Source organism: Macrosteles quadrilineatus, unplaced genomic scaffold, assembly GCF_028750875.1.
Source record: "Macrosteles quadrilineatus isolate MER2022 unplaced genomic scaffold, UCM_ALF_1.0 Scaffold_2__2_contigs__length_208266976, whole genome shotgun sequence".
In the NCBI taxonomy this organism is placed as follows: domain Eukaryota; kingdom Metazoa; phylum Arthropoda; class Insecta; order Hemiptera; family Cicadellidae; genus Macrosteles; species Macrosteles quadrilineatus.
Genome location: NW_026542595.1, coordinates 116,910,749 through 116,927,503, shown reverse-complemented (window position 1 = coordinate 116,927,503; position 16,755 = coordinate 116,910,749). Strand labels below are relative to the sequence as shown.

At 35.0% G+C, this 16,755-nt stretch overlaps 1 protein-coding gene across 1 annotated transcript; it reads left to right on the top strand.

Annotated features, from left to right (window-relative positions):
• Positions 1-351: 351 nt before the first annotated feature.
• LOC128987396 (dymeclin) lies at positions 352-16,542 on the top strand. Its single transcript, XM_054408225.1, has 15 exons — positions 352-482; positions 1,466-1,605; positions 2,561-2,707; positions 3,302-3,414; positions 4,157-4,238; positions 4,877-4,981; positions 7,490-7,602; positions 8,246-8,389; positions 9,196-9,332; positions 10,719-10,844; positions 11,133-11,246; positions 11,825-11,965; positions 12,771-12,944; positions 13,274-13,390; positions 14,121-16,542. Exons 2-15 carry the CDS (start codon positions 1,466-1,468, stop codon positions 14,250-14,252), a joined length of 1,785 nt encoding a protein of 594 aa, XP_054264200.1. The 5' UTR covers positions 352-482; the 3' UTR covers positions 14,253-16,542.
• Positions 16,543-16,755: the final 213 nt, after the last annotated feature.

Sequence of the window (16,755 nt, the reverse complement as noted above, 5' to 3'; positions counted from 1 at the left end):
CTTCAAATCTGAAGTTCACTGGTTCGATTCAAAGCATGATCATTTCCACACCCAGATGCGCGACAATATTAATTTTGTAATGATGCTATAACAAAAATGTTTGCGTTGTATAGTTGACAAGACCAGGGTTTGGACCGTTCCATTTCAAAACGTAAAACATGCAGCAGGCGTTGAAACGTAAAAAACAAAATAAAAATAAAAATAAATGATTACCAAACTATATATTCAACGGGCCTGACTTTCTTATAGATGCTGAAGTGTGATTGTAGTCTTATTCTGACCAGCTGATGCTTTTTTTTTTTCAAATCGTCTAAGTAAACTAGTAAAGCAGACGAGACAGGTGAAGCGCAGGTGAAGTTGACGTTTACTAAAATTGTTTGGTTAGACACAGTTTGAGTTCATAATATTCTCAAGATTATTAACGAAAATTACTTAATCGAGTTGCATACTAATGAATAGAAAACGATTCAATTCTTTCTGAGGTAAAATTTGCTTCAATTTTAGTCTGTAAATGTGTGTCAAGTAAATAGATCTCAAGGAACATTGTTTCTGTGTTCTGTTATTATACACCTGCCCTAGTGAAAGTTTCTATCCCCTATGAGCTCATATCATGTAAAAATCATGCTAAAATACATTTTCCTTTTTAAGTGAATTACCAAACACCTTAAATGCATATTATATTCTTTATAGTCCCATATTATCTTATTATCTTTGACCTTGTTATGATGAATGACTGGATGAGCATTTTTGTATAGTGAGAGGTCTGCAGACACTTCAGAATTAATAATTAACTTAAAAGGCCTTCATCCAATAAATTCTTAATGGTTAAATCATTTTTATAACTGGGCAGACTGGGCATATGCCCAGGGGCGCCTGGCAGGTGCCGTACAACTACTGCCCGCCCGCTCTAAGAAAAAAAGGGGGCCGCTGATTTTGAGTTTAGGGCTCCACTGACCCTTAACATGGCCCTGATGCACTTAAGTAATTTGTTTGACAGGGTTTATTAATATTAAGCCTAAATAATTGTGTAGGCTAGGTAATTTAATTTTTGTTGGTGGAATTGGGCAGTGCAGGTCTTCCATCATAAGCTCGGCCCGTTTTAATAATTTATTAATATTTTCGGCAGAACTGTGATAATTGACCACTCCATTGTAGCCTATTAAGTTATCGTTTGTTACAATCAACATAGACAGTTGAGGCTTTGGTTGGATCAAGTAAGTTATGGTTATTGATAATTTTATCTTTTTGGTACTCTGATGAAGTCTAATATCTATTAAGTTTCGCCATCTTTCCCTTACAGGACTTTTGGGATTTTCAAAATTTTAAACGAATGTACTTTTGGGTGTAAGACTAAAGAAAACACCAACTGTTCAACATAGAATGCTTCCTAATTTTCTGGTAAAAAAACTTTTGAAAAAAGTTATACCTATATTTTAAACTAATGGCTAGCCTACCAACATTGCAGATGGGGACTTCGTCCAGCCAGCATGTGGATTATGCAACCAACGAATACTTACTTCGGTTTGTTGGTAAAGAAAGTATTTCTCCAAATAATCCGTTTTGGAACAGGTTTCTTACATTTACACTGAAGCCACCATTGAACAAGTAAGCTGTGTTGATTCAATTAAAACATTTAACTTGTGCTTATATTTTGTTAGTTTAGTTTATACGAGTTGAACTAGGCCTAATTGGTGAGTTAATGTCTCAGTGCCTGGTCCAGTTCATGTACTGTATCGGCTCACCTAATTCCTTATACACTCCATGTTGGCCTCTGAATAGGCAAATTCAAGATCATAAGGCCACAAATCTCGTAACAATATAAAATACTCAAGTTGATTGTATTGTGATTATGGTTGAAGTTGAAGTGGAATAGTAAAAATAGAGTATCTGGCCGCTTCAAAACAGTACAAAGATTGTCTTGTAGAGTTAAATGAAGAGGAAAATGTTCTGTCACTCAAGCATTCACCTAAATAAAGGCCATTCACTTTCTATGTACCTTTGAACCTGTGTGCTTTGAAATTAAATAGTATAGGTACTAATAAAACACACATGTTGACAGTCATACAACTTTAGATTGGGCTGAAGATCTTATCTAATTTACGCATGTGCATAAAATTAAAAGTGTTGAATCGTTACGGCATTGTTGTTTACTACCTGTATCTCTTGAAGTAGGCCTAGTTGGCTCATTTTAGTTTAATAATTGAATTCACGAGACTAAACCAAAACGTATCTACTGTAGGCCTATAGATTATGTGTCTAAACATACCGCGCAGTTGATATGTTAACTGCGCAGGATTACAGCACTCTACATCGAGGCTGAAATGTTAACGAATATAAGTGTTTCATTGATTTATGCTTGGTCTCCTCCTGAAGATCTACAGCGTGAGTGTGGAAACGGACTCACAAAGATCACAATGTGTTTAATTCCTCTCATTAATGACATTATTCAACCGAGCCCACCCTATTCAATCACAATACTATCTAGTTTTGTTACAATACTTAATCACGGATTGATACTAGATAATCATCAAGAATACTATTAACAGCTGTTTGTTTTTAGAGCAGAGGATGAAGCTCTCATGCAGAAGATTTTACCGTTGTGTGAAGCGCTTAAGGAGAACAACCTGCAGACAGGGAATTTGGCAGCACTGCTTCACGTATTGTTCACTGTCTCGCCAGAATTGCTCGTCTCTACACAGGTGGAGAAGTACGTTACAGATTATAGCATTGTTTTTTTTTTTTATAGTCCATCAGTAGTTATAGTATTGATCGTACACTTAGACAGCCTTTATGGATAATACACGAAAAACACGATGTAGCAACGAATAAAAGATATTAGTAAACTGACATGTAGTTTCTTCCTTTAGCTTGTCATTAAAAGTTTGTGAAAGTGTACAGAGATACTTTCTTATTGTTATATTAGTCTATGTGGGTACTAATCCATGGATAGGTACTAATGCATTGAATCTCTTAGCATTTTTTAAATATTTTAAATCACAGATGTAATGCTAGTGCTATACTCAGTTGAGTCATTAACTGTTGGTGAAAATAAATTCTTGACGCATCATATTCAGTCAAGCTGTGTCATAACCTCAAATTCAAACACCTTACCTACCAAAGGTTAATGAAATAGGGTTAGCATCATAGAAATCAAAAGGTTGAATTCTGAGAAAAGGTTTCGCCACATACTATGTTAAATGTTCTCAAACATGTAATACAGAGCAATAACAATGAGAAGCATAAAATTCACAACCTAGTGAATGCCGAATTCATTTGACGTAACATTTTTTTCTGATTTCAGCAATATGTTCACCTGGCAAACATTTAATTCCTTGTTTATTCTTCGATGTTACACTAAGTATCTCGTGCAGAGCGGAAAAGAAGTGGACCTTCTGAGACACATAGAAACCAAAGGTACGTTGGGATTTAATTAGGTGTGTTGTAAAAATGAATAAAAAATTGCTGTCAACTCATTCATTCTAAGCACTCATCAATCAATTTCTCCTTTAAATAAGCATCCCGGTTTGTTGGGAGTTGTAGGAATCTAATCTAAACACCTAGATTATCAGTTTCTAAGCACAGAGAAGTTTTGTGCGCTTTTAGCTCTAGTAAGTTGTGTTGGTAACATAAATTGTGACGAGCGAGGAAGAGCGGAAGCCGCAAGAACTGTGCGGAAGTTCCTATGACATAGAGTCTTCCCCCACCATGAGTGTACATGAGGTCAAGGGGATGGTGTTGAATTTTGCCTGGACAAAAGCAAGTGTACCATTGAATGTGTCCTCTGTACCTTACTTCTCTGTGTTCTAGATTAAGAAAATAATAATTTTGGATCTTTGTTAAGTTAATTTCTCAATAGTTGTGTATAGTCTAAAATAAATTAACATTAGTCCTAATTTAGTATTAGCCAAACAATAATCCATGCAACACATATTGATGATCAGGCTAAATTAAACTATCTAACTTGTTTTTCTAATTAACAAATATTTTAAAAGGCTTCTTAAATAAATACTGTCATGTCCAATACTTATTTTGTAATGCACTTCTTTACTGACACAGCTGAAGTTATCGTTTCGTTTATACAATTGTAAAATAGATGGATTTCATGATTCCGTTCTTACCCTAGAAACATACTTAATTGGAAACGTATTTATTTCAGCCAATGGAAAGGATGACGAAGAATCACTGCTGAACCTATACGTGAACACATTGATAGATTTGATAGTGTTTCTACCTGTTGTGTAAGTATAAAACTTATTCTTTTTATGTAAAAGTAATCAAAAAAGATAATAAAATTCTTAAATGATTATTTCTTTAAGTCAAACATGTGTGCTCTACCTGAATGTGGGTAGAGTATTTTACTCCTTGCATTACGTTTTATTCTCCTTATTTTAACACTTAATTACCATCCTCTTCTTCCTTTTCCCCTTCTCACTTTTTTTTAACACTCTCCTATTGCATCATCTTCCTTTGTTATTATCATGATATATTCCTATCCACTTTTTACTCCTTATTCACATACGTCCTATTTCATTCTCATTTTTCTTTTCCCCGCCTTATGATCGTTCTAAGTCTTCTTCCATTCTTGTCCATTTTTCATACTACATATTATTTTTCTCTCTTCCACATCCCCTTCTCGCTAGATGGTCCTTATTCTACCCTTTCCATTCTCCTTTTCCTTCCAATTTGCTTTTTGTTGTGAATTGTAAATGTTTAAAGCTAATAATTCCTTAAATAAGATTTAAGGGGATATGACCAATTTACTTTCCACCAAAATACTGTTTCAGTTTCCAAACCCCTTTGATTGAATTGTGAAAAAGGTTATTAACAGTGAATACTGCTAATAAAACCTATATTTAAATCTCTGTACTGTTTTCAGGGACTTGACGTACGGCCTTTATGTGGAAGCTATTAACTGCCTTATTGTTCTGCTCTCTGTTCAACTTTTCACAACTCAAACAGCTGATCAACTTCAAGTTTATAGGTAACTAGCTGTACCCGCGGGCTTCGCCCCGTTTAACTTCATAAGTATTCGCATGGCTCATTCACGTCCTGGTTGAAGTTCGTTCGCTACGCTCACTCACCTTTAGGTTGGAGCTCGTTCGCTGCGCTCACTTGCCTTCAGGTTAGCTCGTTCGCTACGCTAACTCGCCTCAAGGTTGAAGTTCGTTCGCTACGCTCACTCACCTTTTGGTTGAAAATTAGCTGTTGTCATAAATAAAAAAAAAAATTAATAGTGCTGCACCCTGTTGGTAATCCTTGTAACTTTTATGCTGTTGAACATCATAGAACAGAACCAACTTGCAGGGCCGGTTTAACCCATACGCGAACTACGCGGCCGCATATGGCGCCACAAAAAAGTGGCGCCAACGGGACACAATTAATTGTTTTTTCAGAAGACAAAATCGGAAACAACTTTACTGACAAGTGAACAACTTAATTTCGTTTTTTTCGCTCAGAGATCAAGTATCCAAAGCACCACACCAAAGGCATTTATTATGTTTGTACCAACAGCACTTGAAAAAAGGGTACACTTGTACAGCACTTCAACTTAAGTCAATGCATTGATTTGCAGTTTCGATTTGTAGGGAGCTGACGCTCGGCAGCGTACAGCCACGGCCGCCTTTAACTCCAGGCTACGGCTGCGAAGTGGCAACGTCGCAAGTAGGCTTGTAACAGCTGTTTTGTTTGGAAGCAGCTAATGGTATATCTGTCTATTTACGAAAACTTGGTTAGTGGACTATGAAAATATTGTCTCTGCTTAAAATGTACAGATATAAATTTTCAATTCATAATGTTTTGGTTTTAAATTCTGTATGTTTTATTTTCAATATTTTAATAAATTTATGTTCAAAAATTTAAATAAATAAAGTGCGAATTAATTCTAGCTGATGTCACCTGTCTGCCATGTTGGGACGTCTGACACTAAACAACCCATCGGCAACGTCGCAAGTAGGGTTGACAACCCTACTTGCGACATTGCCAATTCTACAAGGCCGCGGCCTGGAGTTAAAGGCGGCCGTGGTACAGAGCGGCGCCTGTGGGTTTCATTTCATGACACATGCTCGAGATAAGCGCGCAGCTCTAATTTAAAATTAGTGCAGTAAATAAGAAGAAAGTATTATAAACAGTTGTTAGTATAAATATTGAGACATTGGAGTTAATGAGACATTGGATTCGTTTCGCAATCGGATTAATGTATTCAATTAAAAATCCCTCTCTTGTCGGCTACCTACACCCTGTTTTTCATTGTAATAAGCTTTATAAAAACATACATCGTATCCAAGTTATCCTGTAAAAATTGATTTCACATTTAGAAATAAATTGTTAACTTTGGGTTTTGCTAAAGTGTATAAAATGATGAGTAAAAGTGTAAAAATGTTATACTTCTCTGAATAATAAACAGTAGTTGAAAAAGTCTTTTATTGCAAGTTTTCTTCTAACCTAAACATATAAAAAAGTTCTTCCCAAACAATTACTTTCACAGATAGGGTTAAGTTATGTTCATGGTGGTGGTGTGGGGGGGGGGGGTAGGTGGCGCTGATTCGGGTGTTCGCTTAACTCTTAAAAATTCCTAGAACCGGCCCTGCCAACTTGTTTAATTGAGACAGCTGTTAAGATTCATTAATTCCTTTTAAATATGAAAAATCATAAGATTAACATGGGGAACTACAGAGCCACTGGGGCGGAGCCCGAAAGGGTTTTTGAGATAAGAATATGCTTTAATGTTAATCGGGAATGTAAGCTATCAGCATGCCAAATTTCAGCCCAATCCGTCCAGTAGTTTATGCGTGATTGAGCAACACACACACAAACATACACACAAACTCACAAACTTTCAGATTTATAATATTAGTAAGATAAGATAAGATAAGAATGCTTTAATTTCAAAATTTTGTAATATATTCTAGCTAAACAGTTTGTAATAAATTCATGTTTTTTAATCAAAGGTTTTTTTTATTGCAAAATCTCGTAAGGTGATTCTTGAATAAATTATGTGTTAACTTGATGGTCTATTAAAATCTTAGATGTGATTCTTCCAAATTTAGTTGCTCTTAACAGCAAATATAATTGACTCTTGTACAGTGTGAGTCATATAATTTGGAGATAAAGTATCTTAAAATTGCATTTAAAAGGAAATCTGAATGGTTGATTTAAAATAGTTATTCTTTATAAAAATTACTTAGTTAACTTTAAGTTTACATTTTTGTTATTACTTGGTATATTATAGGCTCTCCAATTTTATTTTGTAAATAGAAGTGTGTAAAATAAAGTTAAAAATTGTCTATACTGCATTTCAATTGTTTTATTTAGATAAACATGTAATTACAGATTCAAAGTCTATGTTAGATATTTTCTGGTCATTTTAAGTCAGGATTATCTAATATCTATTAGATGATACATTATCTACGTTGACTTGGCCTCTTTTTATCGCGTATGATCGGGAGTCTACTGTAATTGACTTGCCCACATTAAACTGTGACATTTGCAGGTTAGTTATGGAGAGTGACAGAGCAGAGAAACTGACGATGGTGCTTGTGCAGAGATACGTAGATCAGCCTCGACCTCCGCAGTCCGGGGGAAGTCTACTGCTCGGACTAGCCTGTGAGTGATCCACTAGACTAAATTGTTCAACCTAGCCTACCTAGACCCAATTCTAACCTAAAAATGCATTCAGTGACGGTTCTAGTACCTTGTCAATGGGGGGGGGTGCTAATGGGGTTAACCTACATCAGGAGGGGGGTACGGGGGCTCTCCCCTGGAGAATTTGCTATTTTTAAATCCTTTTGGTGACTTTTAAAGCCATTTTTAACGTCTAGAACTGTGTCCAAAAACGTCCGTTACCTATGTTTTATGACGATATGTATTTTCAAATTTATATTTCCAGGGTGAACCGCCACTGAAGGCATTGCGTAACCTTAGTTCAATTGTCTATTCAAACGATTTATCAGATCTTTTAGCCTAACTAACCTAAACTAGTTAGCCGGACCTAATTAACCTAATATCATGAATATAACTAGATAAAATCCATTTATGATCGGATCGATATGACCCAGGTCCAAATCCTATGCTCTCAAACTACTAGATCCAACCTTTTTTAAAGTTTAACTTTAATAAAACTCTTAGTGGAGCCGATGTACGTCTCAACCTTCCTACCCATTTTAGTCAACTAGTTGTCTTACACAGAATTTTGTTTTGCAATATGATTTGGCCACTTTGTTGTAAACTGAATTAAGAATGTTTCTAGCCGATGTGTGGAGTTATCTGACCGGAGGACAAGGTCCGGAGACTTCTACGCTGGGTAACCAAGCCGTGTTGTTGTTGCTGCTGCTCATCAACCATTGTAACAACCCTCGCAATCCGTACAGAGAAACTCTCAATAACTATTCTGGTAGGTAGTGTACAGTCATTCCATCTCCGTGTTGAATCAAAATGGGTGTAGTTGAGTTGAGCCGACAGATTGCGCGTTAATTACCGATTTCTCGATTACGCAGATTTTTAACCAGGTCAAACGGATACGACTTGTAAGCTATAAGTCACATCAACTGTGTCAGTAACATAAACTAAGGTATAAAATCAAATTTTATACTGTAGTAATTTCTGGGAGTGGCTTATTCAATTACCTGTTCTGTTTTAATAAGAAATATGCTACAGGTGGTTTAAATAGATGATATGTCCAAAATTCAGTGATACAACTTGCATTAGATAAAGAATAGTTGTAAAAATTGGACCAAAACCAGGTGCAGCAAGATCAGATAGGCTGAAAATAATTATAAACTATGTATAAAGTTGGAAACATTGAAAAAACATATTATTCATCAATAACATAAATATTAATCTATCAACATAAACTTTAAAAACTTTGTTTTTAAGCCATCTTCAAATACAACATCAATAAAGCACTCTCTCATTTTTCCTGAATGCTTATTTAACTAGACACTACATGCTTAGGAGGTAGAAAAAGAGAGAAAACTTAACTACAAGGACAGTTTTGCAATCTGGCGTTTGTTTAGTTATGTTTCAAAACTATTAAGTCACTGGAAGATAATCGATTGGAAAAGTAAGAATGTACAATCTACGCAATAGGTTTTTCAAATCCCACTCAGAACCCAGTCTCGCAAGTGTTTTGAGTGACTAGATAAACAACTTATCATAGAAATTTTCAATTTTTAATTTTATTTTTCAAAATCTTCATAGAGAATCTCGGTGGACTGCTGACAACATTGTGTTCTACGTTGGACAGAGAAGAAACAACCCTTTTTCTCTACGCTTTGGTTCATCGAAATCAAAACTTCAAAACCTACCTAGTCTCTCGATCAGACATAGAGTCCTTGGTAAGTGAAGTGTGAAAAGTTTGCACAGTAGAACCCCATCATTTCCCTTCCATCTTCCATTTTCCCTTGGTTATTTTCATTCCACCTCTTCTTTCGTCCGTCCCTTGATACCGGTGCATTTCTTCAAGAAACCAGAATTAAAGAGAGAATATATTCAATATACCTACTTCCCTCCTTCTCTTCCACTTTAGTCTTTCTACTTCCGCCTCCATGATCCTTATTCCGGTGAATTTTTAGTTTTTTTACAGTAGATATGCATATTTTGTATTGGAGTAAATTAGTTTATCTCTTATATGACTTTGCTTCACCCACTCCAATTTTAGCCAATCTACGAGGGCTATCCAGAAAGTGACAGACCTTTTGGCCTGGTGCGGCAGTGGTAGGGGCTAGGACCGCCATTTTGGTGTGGTAGCCAGAGTATCGTGACTTCTGTACATTGTATCCAGTGGAGTTTTGAAATGAGGGCTACAATTCTAAATCCCGCCATTTGTAAAGTGCGTGGTGTGTTAAGTTTTTTGTTGTCTAAAAATACAAACCTATTGAAATTTATCGCCAGATTTGTGATGTTTACAGCCAAGAAATAATGAGTGAAAGCCGAGTGAGGCAGTGGTGTATTGTTTTTAAAAGTGGCCGAACGAATGTTCATGATGAGGATTGCAGCGGTAGGTCTAGTCTTGTGACTGATGAATTGGGAAGCTCAAGGAGTGATTTTGGTCCACTTTCTTGAACGTGGCCAAACAATTAACTCAGAGAGGTATTGCAAAACACTCTGAAAATTAAGACCTGCAATCCAAAACAAGTGTCGTATTAGCAAAAAGTTTTTTTTTTCATGACATCGCCCGTCTACACACGGCCAATCGTACCCGAGAGTTATCGGATGGTTTTGGATGGAAATTTTTTAATCATCCGCCGTACAGTCCAGATTTGGCGCCGAGTGACTGCCATCTGTTCCCAGTGATGAAGACGTGGCTCGCTACGCAACCCTTTAACAGTGACGCTGAACTCCATGCCGGTGTAAACCAGTGGTTAAACTCACAGGCAGTATATTTATTTAAAGAGGGCATTGAAAAGGTTGGGCTAGACTAGGATAAATGCCTTGATTTAAATAACAATTATGTAATAGCCTAAAGGTTTGGCTTCAAAATGTATGAAATAAAAATTGGTTTTTTACATTTTGTTAGTGTTTTATTTCAAAACGTCCGCTACTTTCTGAATAGCCCTCATCATTATCCAACCAGGTTGTTATAACATAAAGATGATGTATACGATTATATATGCCAAAATAACATTTTTTTTTTATGCAGAGTACATATGTGTTTTCAATTTAAAGCCCATGTCATTATGTTATGTTTGAATCAAATTGAATATTAATATTTCTGTTTTCAGGTCCTTCCCATATTAAGTGCTGTGTACACAGGGCCAGATGAGAACTGCCATCATGTTTACATGAGTCTAATCATTCTTCTGATTCTCACGGAAGATCCACTCTTTAACAAGACAGTTCACTCTACGGTAAGGCTGATCAGCTGTCGGCTGTTGTTTCATAGATGTGGTGAGGTGCAGGGGAAGAATCTCAAAATTTCAAAACCACCTAAATTTTGTGAAAAGAGTATAGTATGCTATTTTATCCAAATCTCTATAGGGGTTGGTTAGAAATAGGCCACAAGTTTCATGCCTCAATTCTTTGTTTGTTAATGTTCCCAGCAATATTACTACAAAAGTCTTTCTCATATATCTACGCGAGTTGAAATGTTTTCATTATTTATATAATTTACAAGCGTAATAATTTTATCATTTCAGATGCTCAAGACCGTGCCGTGGTACACGGAGAGGATGGTTTTGGATATTTCACTCGGAGGCCTTATGATTCTAGTCACGACTCGGACGGTCCAGTATAACCTGCTCAAAATGAGGGTAAGGCAGCTGTGTTCGGCAAAGTGTTTCATGTCTTTGCATGAAGTGGGATAGAAATTCTCACACAATTATTGTGTTTTACTCTTACACTATAGTGTATATATTATAGTGTGATCGATTTGAGATGGTTTAGCGTATACAGTAGAACCTCAATAAGAAGACTCTCATGGGGTTTATTAAATAAGACGTTATCAAGGTTGACTTCTTGTCGAGGTTTGCAATAACATGTGCTTAGGGGTAAAATAAATTCTAGGGGATGTGACATTATGTTTTCACAAAGGGAAGTAGGTTACCAGGCATTTGGAATATGAGAGGAGTAGAGAAATTACTGCATGGTGATGAAATAAAATAAAATATGTTCCACTTAACCTCTAACAAAATAAATAAACCATTTTTAACTTTCAACTTTCACAAGATTTTTATATCTACCCTAGCATTCTTTAACTTACTGCCATAAATGGTTTGATCTTGTTAAGTACCCAAATATTGTACACTTACATGATTCTGTATTATCCTGCGATAGGATGCTTTATTACGTCAAACGTTTTACATCATGTAACCAATGCTGATGCTTACAGGACAAATACCTTCACACAAACTGCTTGGCAGCTTTGGCCAACATGTCCTCACAGTTTTACGAACTACATCCGTACGTCTGTCAGAGGTTGGTAGGACTGTTTCAGGTTCTGGCGAAGACACACGCAAGGGCAAACTCCGAGGTGAGTCAATGACGCTACTGACTATTTTGTTCCATTCTGATTAGTTTAACTAGGTTTTTGAAAAGTGGCTATATCACAGTTGGTGTTACAGTAGAACGTAGAACCTTGATAACAAGACTCTCGTGGGGATTGTAAAATATGACTTGTTATTAAGGTTGACTTCTTATCGAGTGACCAAAGATTTTAAGTAAAAGTGTATTTTTAAAATGTACAAATAACTTGGGGTGGTGGATATAACAGAAAAAAATCTGGTGTGGTGTGATTGTGTGTCGCAGAAGGGTATGCTTTCCCAATACATTCAAGCTTTTACTGTCTCATATGCAACACAAACTTTGCATTCTCCTTTTGCGTCTGTTGATGTTGATGATGATGATGATTTTTTGAGGTATTGATCAATTATGTGGCACTTATTCCTGAGCAGCTTTATGTAGTCGTTTTTTTTAGCTTGTTCTTGCTTCACAGCCTGTTCAACTTTAAGTGATTAAATGCAGCTTCCTTTCTATAATCTAATCTCCCGAGGAAGGTGTCTGTCCCTTGTTATTGTTTCAAGAATGTTTTCCCTTAACTCATTCAGATCCCCGCAGTCTCCTGTGCCACTCACCAACGCCGCTTCCTTGTATTACAGGAGACTATGCTTCAATCGACCCGAAAATGTAGAAGTTCATTTCTAATCACTGACTAAGGTTCTCTACAGTTTGATTTGAGACTGGAATAATTCAAGTACCGGTAATTAAAAATATTGTACTGTTTATTCAAAATACACACAGTTTCGCACACATCTTCGACTAATCAATAATTTTTCCAGCAAGGTACAGTTCAGGAAGCACTGAGGATACTTCTAGAAGTAATCAACTCTTGCCTATCCCATCAGCTGATCCACAATACCAACTTGGTGTACACTCTGCTCTACAAGAAACATGTGTTTGAACCGTTCAAGAACGACCCTGCGTTCCAAGACGTCATTCAGAATTTGGACATGGTCAGTACAATTGAAACAGAAACTATGTGTAGTAATTCCATATGAAAAAGAAGTTGGGAATCAGTTAATATTGTAGGCTGTACATTCAGGGTTAAAATGTTAGTTTTTTTTTTCTAATGGCTGCCCAATACTTTTTTATTTTCTTACCGATAACAATATATTAATTTAATATAATCACTCTTACGGCATAGAAGGTAAGAATCAAAGCAAGTATTCCTTTACTTAACCTACCATTTTAGTGATACCAACACTCTAGTCAAACCATTAACAGTTTAGAATCGGTTGATCAATGAACGGTGAAACCACTAATGAACGACTCTATGACTCAGGTGATAGAGTTTTTCACCACTAAGCTGGAGAAGGAAGAGGATCAGAATACAGACGTGGACGTGGTCATGGCTAGAGTGCAGCAGGCAGCTCTGCAATGGCCTACGGACAGGCTCAAGGTAACGATAGGATTAGGAACAGCGATTAGATTTGCGAATGAGTTTATCTTATGCAGTGTTTAGTGAACCACCGTGGTTGTACGAATGACAATCCAAGTACAAGTAATATATCTCAGGATTGTTTTGGCTGGTACATTTTGTTCTGGAATGTAAAATCAGCAAGACGTATATAGTAGTCTTTGAGGTTATTTTGTCAGTTTAACAAAGTATAAAGTTATTAACATTAAATCCTAATAGCACTATGAGCAGAATTAAATACTTGCGCTTGGTGCTCAGTAAGCGTGCTTACTCATATCAATATATCAATTCAGCCCCCAAAAAAGTTGTATCCAATCCAGAATAAACGGGACTAAAGCTCAGAATAAACTTTAGACGAGACTTTCTCAAAATGGCTTCTATTCGACCTGAGCCTGCTAATTATTTAACTTGGTGTATTATGTACATATATTCAATATTTCCAACAAACTTAATGGGTTCTTTGTTAGTATCAGCTCTGAATATTTAAAATTTTTGGGAATTGGATTATAATAAGGTAGGCAAAATAAAGAACAAACATATTCCATCTATGATTACCTTCATTGTGACTAAGTGGTTTGTGAAATATTTGGGTCTTGTGGAGTACATCAGGAATAAAGGGTTAGGAAACACTGTAGTTAATCAAAGCAATATTTTATTTCCGCAACAAGAGAAACAAAAGTGAATTTCATCACCGATTTGGTTTTGTTTTCAGAAATTCCCAGAACTGAAGTTTAAATACGTAGAAGAAGACAAGCCGGAGGAGTTTTTCATTCCGTACGTTTGGTCGTTGGTGTCGCAACAATCTAGTCTACATTGGGACGCCTCGCTGTTCAAACAATGCTGATAGTAGCGTAAACAGCTGTGTGTCATAAACTGCCGTCATTGGTTACAGCTGATGCTTTGAAGAATATTTTGTGAGATACGGTTACTTTTTTCTATTGCTTATATCTACTTTATACTTTTACAATTTGTTTGGGAAATTGTTACCAATCCGTTTAAGTTATTACAAATATTGTTTGTAATCAGTAACGGTTTTTTTACTTTAATCGAAATATCAATCATCAAATCTAAATCTTTCAAACAGTGATGCACGATTTGGTGCATATTTTAAGCTATGTTAACACAAGGTGAGTGCAGAATGGAGTGAGATGATCTGTGATGCTTTATTACTCACTAAGATCAGCTGTTTCATTTATCATTAAAAAAAAAATTATTAAATAGTAGGCCCTACAATGATCAAGGATAGCTGGGCCCACTTGCGAACCATCAAAAAGCTACTGACTTTTCTCAGGATCAAACCGGCAGCCCTTAATAAATAATAATAATAAGTCAATCAATCTCATATTCAATTCAATTCAATTCAAATTATCTTTATTCATCAAGTACATTAGAAATATCTACATGAATAGTGTCACATTTCTCATAAGTTATAAAAAAATATACATGCTTATTGTGGTGGATGATTGTGATAGGTTAAAACTTCATCATCTTTTTTGACCTTTGAACTCAAGTGAAAATAAAAATAACCTCACCCTAGCAAACCTGCAGACTAAGCAAACTTCTATATGCCTGATTGAATTTTCACTAAATTATTCCCTTAAAAATGTCAAATGTATTCCCTATTTAATAGCATTAAAAAGATTAAACAAGAACGGTTTGCTGCTAAAGGAAAGCGAAAAAGTGTATTTTGGTGAAATAATAGCTTAGAATGGAATAAATCAATTTGTCAAATTTGATCAAAATACACTCATTGAATAACCAATTGATCAAAGCATCTACTGTAACCTACAACTTTGTATTACACCTTAGGAATATCAGTTAACATGACGACTAACATAAAAAATGCAATGTGTACATAATATTATTTATTTAAGTGTAGTTATTGTTTTGGAAAAACATCTTACCTTTAGTGTTCATTTTGGTTTAGATTATAGAGATTATACAATTTATTTATCAAAGGTGTTTTGTTGGTACTAAAATGTTTATAACTTACGGTAAAAGAAAACACAAGAAACACTAGCAAAACTAATCATTTGAATACTTTGTATATTTAAAAAATGTTATTTATTTCAATTGTAGATTGTTTTGTAGTTTAATATTTTAGTTTGAAAGATAAGCGTTAATATTCATCAATAAAAACGTTTTAACATATTTATTATAGAAATACTATAGTTTTTTAGTTCTATTTATTTTCAAAGAAAATTATATTTACACCTCATTGACCTTTTAGGGTCTTGTTAATGTAAAGTCAGTTATAAACATGATTTTACAATTACTTTAACATTACTATGTTTTGCTAAATTGAATATATGCACCAAAATAAACAATGCTAAAACCAAATTTCAGCGTTGATTATTACTCAATTCTATAATTTGATATGGTAACACACCAAAGCAAAGAGCAAAATAAATCTTATTGACATATCGAGTCATTTTCAGTCATTATCAAATACTTAAAACTGTTCATCAATCCCTAGAATAAAAATATCAATTTCATCACCAACTTTATTTATATGTGAAAAATGTTGCCTTTCAATATGTTATGGATACCAACATGCTAGAAACCAAAAAGTACCCGTTTTACCTATGTGTTTTTTATGTACATAATCGGGGCAAGGCTAGGTTATTAGTTTAAAATGTAGAGTCTTCTTTTACAAAGGCCTAAATTCCAATACTTCTAACAGCTGAAAAGCAATGACTTTTAGCAATGCAATAATGAAATAATGCTTTTTTCTGAGGTCCACCTCCCACCTATCTAGAAAACGAAAAAGGCAAGGAGAACTATTACTGTATTTGTGAACTTGTATTGTATTGGTGACCTTCTTTTACTGAAAGCCATTAATTTATTTAATTGTTTTAAATTGATAAATAATTTAAATCTAGTAACTATTGTCCCCTGCAGTATGTTATTACCAAGAACATACAGGTCTAAAAATATTTTTTTTATATTATGGAGAATAGTTTCCTTAGCAATTTGGAATTCAGCGTAAGTGAACAAAATTTTAAATTTAAAAATTACTGTTTATTTAACGAATGTACAATTGATGTTTGATTACTTTTACATTCTTTATTTTTTACTATTTTCCCTCAAATTTACTTTATCAAGTATGTACTAGCAATACTTTTATACACTTTGACAGTGGCTTGTATATTAACAAATTGTACATTATGTTGATTAATAAACTGTGTTTTGTAAAACCTTATGTTTTGTTAAGTCTTTAAACCATGTTTTACTATAATGCTGAAAAATTATGAAAAATTAGTAATTTGGGTTCAAGACTGATTACAAGTTGAACGAGGTCCAACCACAAAAACTAGTGTAGTAACGGGTTTCCCTATGATTATTTT

Coding starts and splice junctions, on each gene's coding strand:
- LOC128987396 (XM_054408225.1), top strand. CDS start 1,466: ATGGGGACTTCGTCCAGCCAGCATGTGGATTATGCAACCAACGAATAC. Junction 1,606..2,560: donor CTGAAGCCACCATTGAACAA/GTAAGCTGTGTT, acceptor GTTTGTTTTTAG/AGCAGAGGATGAAGCTCTCA. Junction 7,603..8,245: donor TCTACTGCTCGGACTAGCCT/GTGAGTGATCCA, acceptor GAATGTTTCTAG/CCGATGTGTGGAGTTATCTG.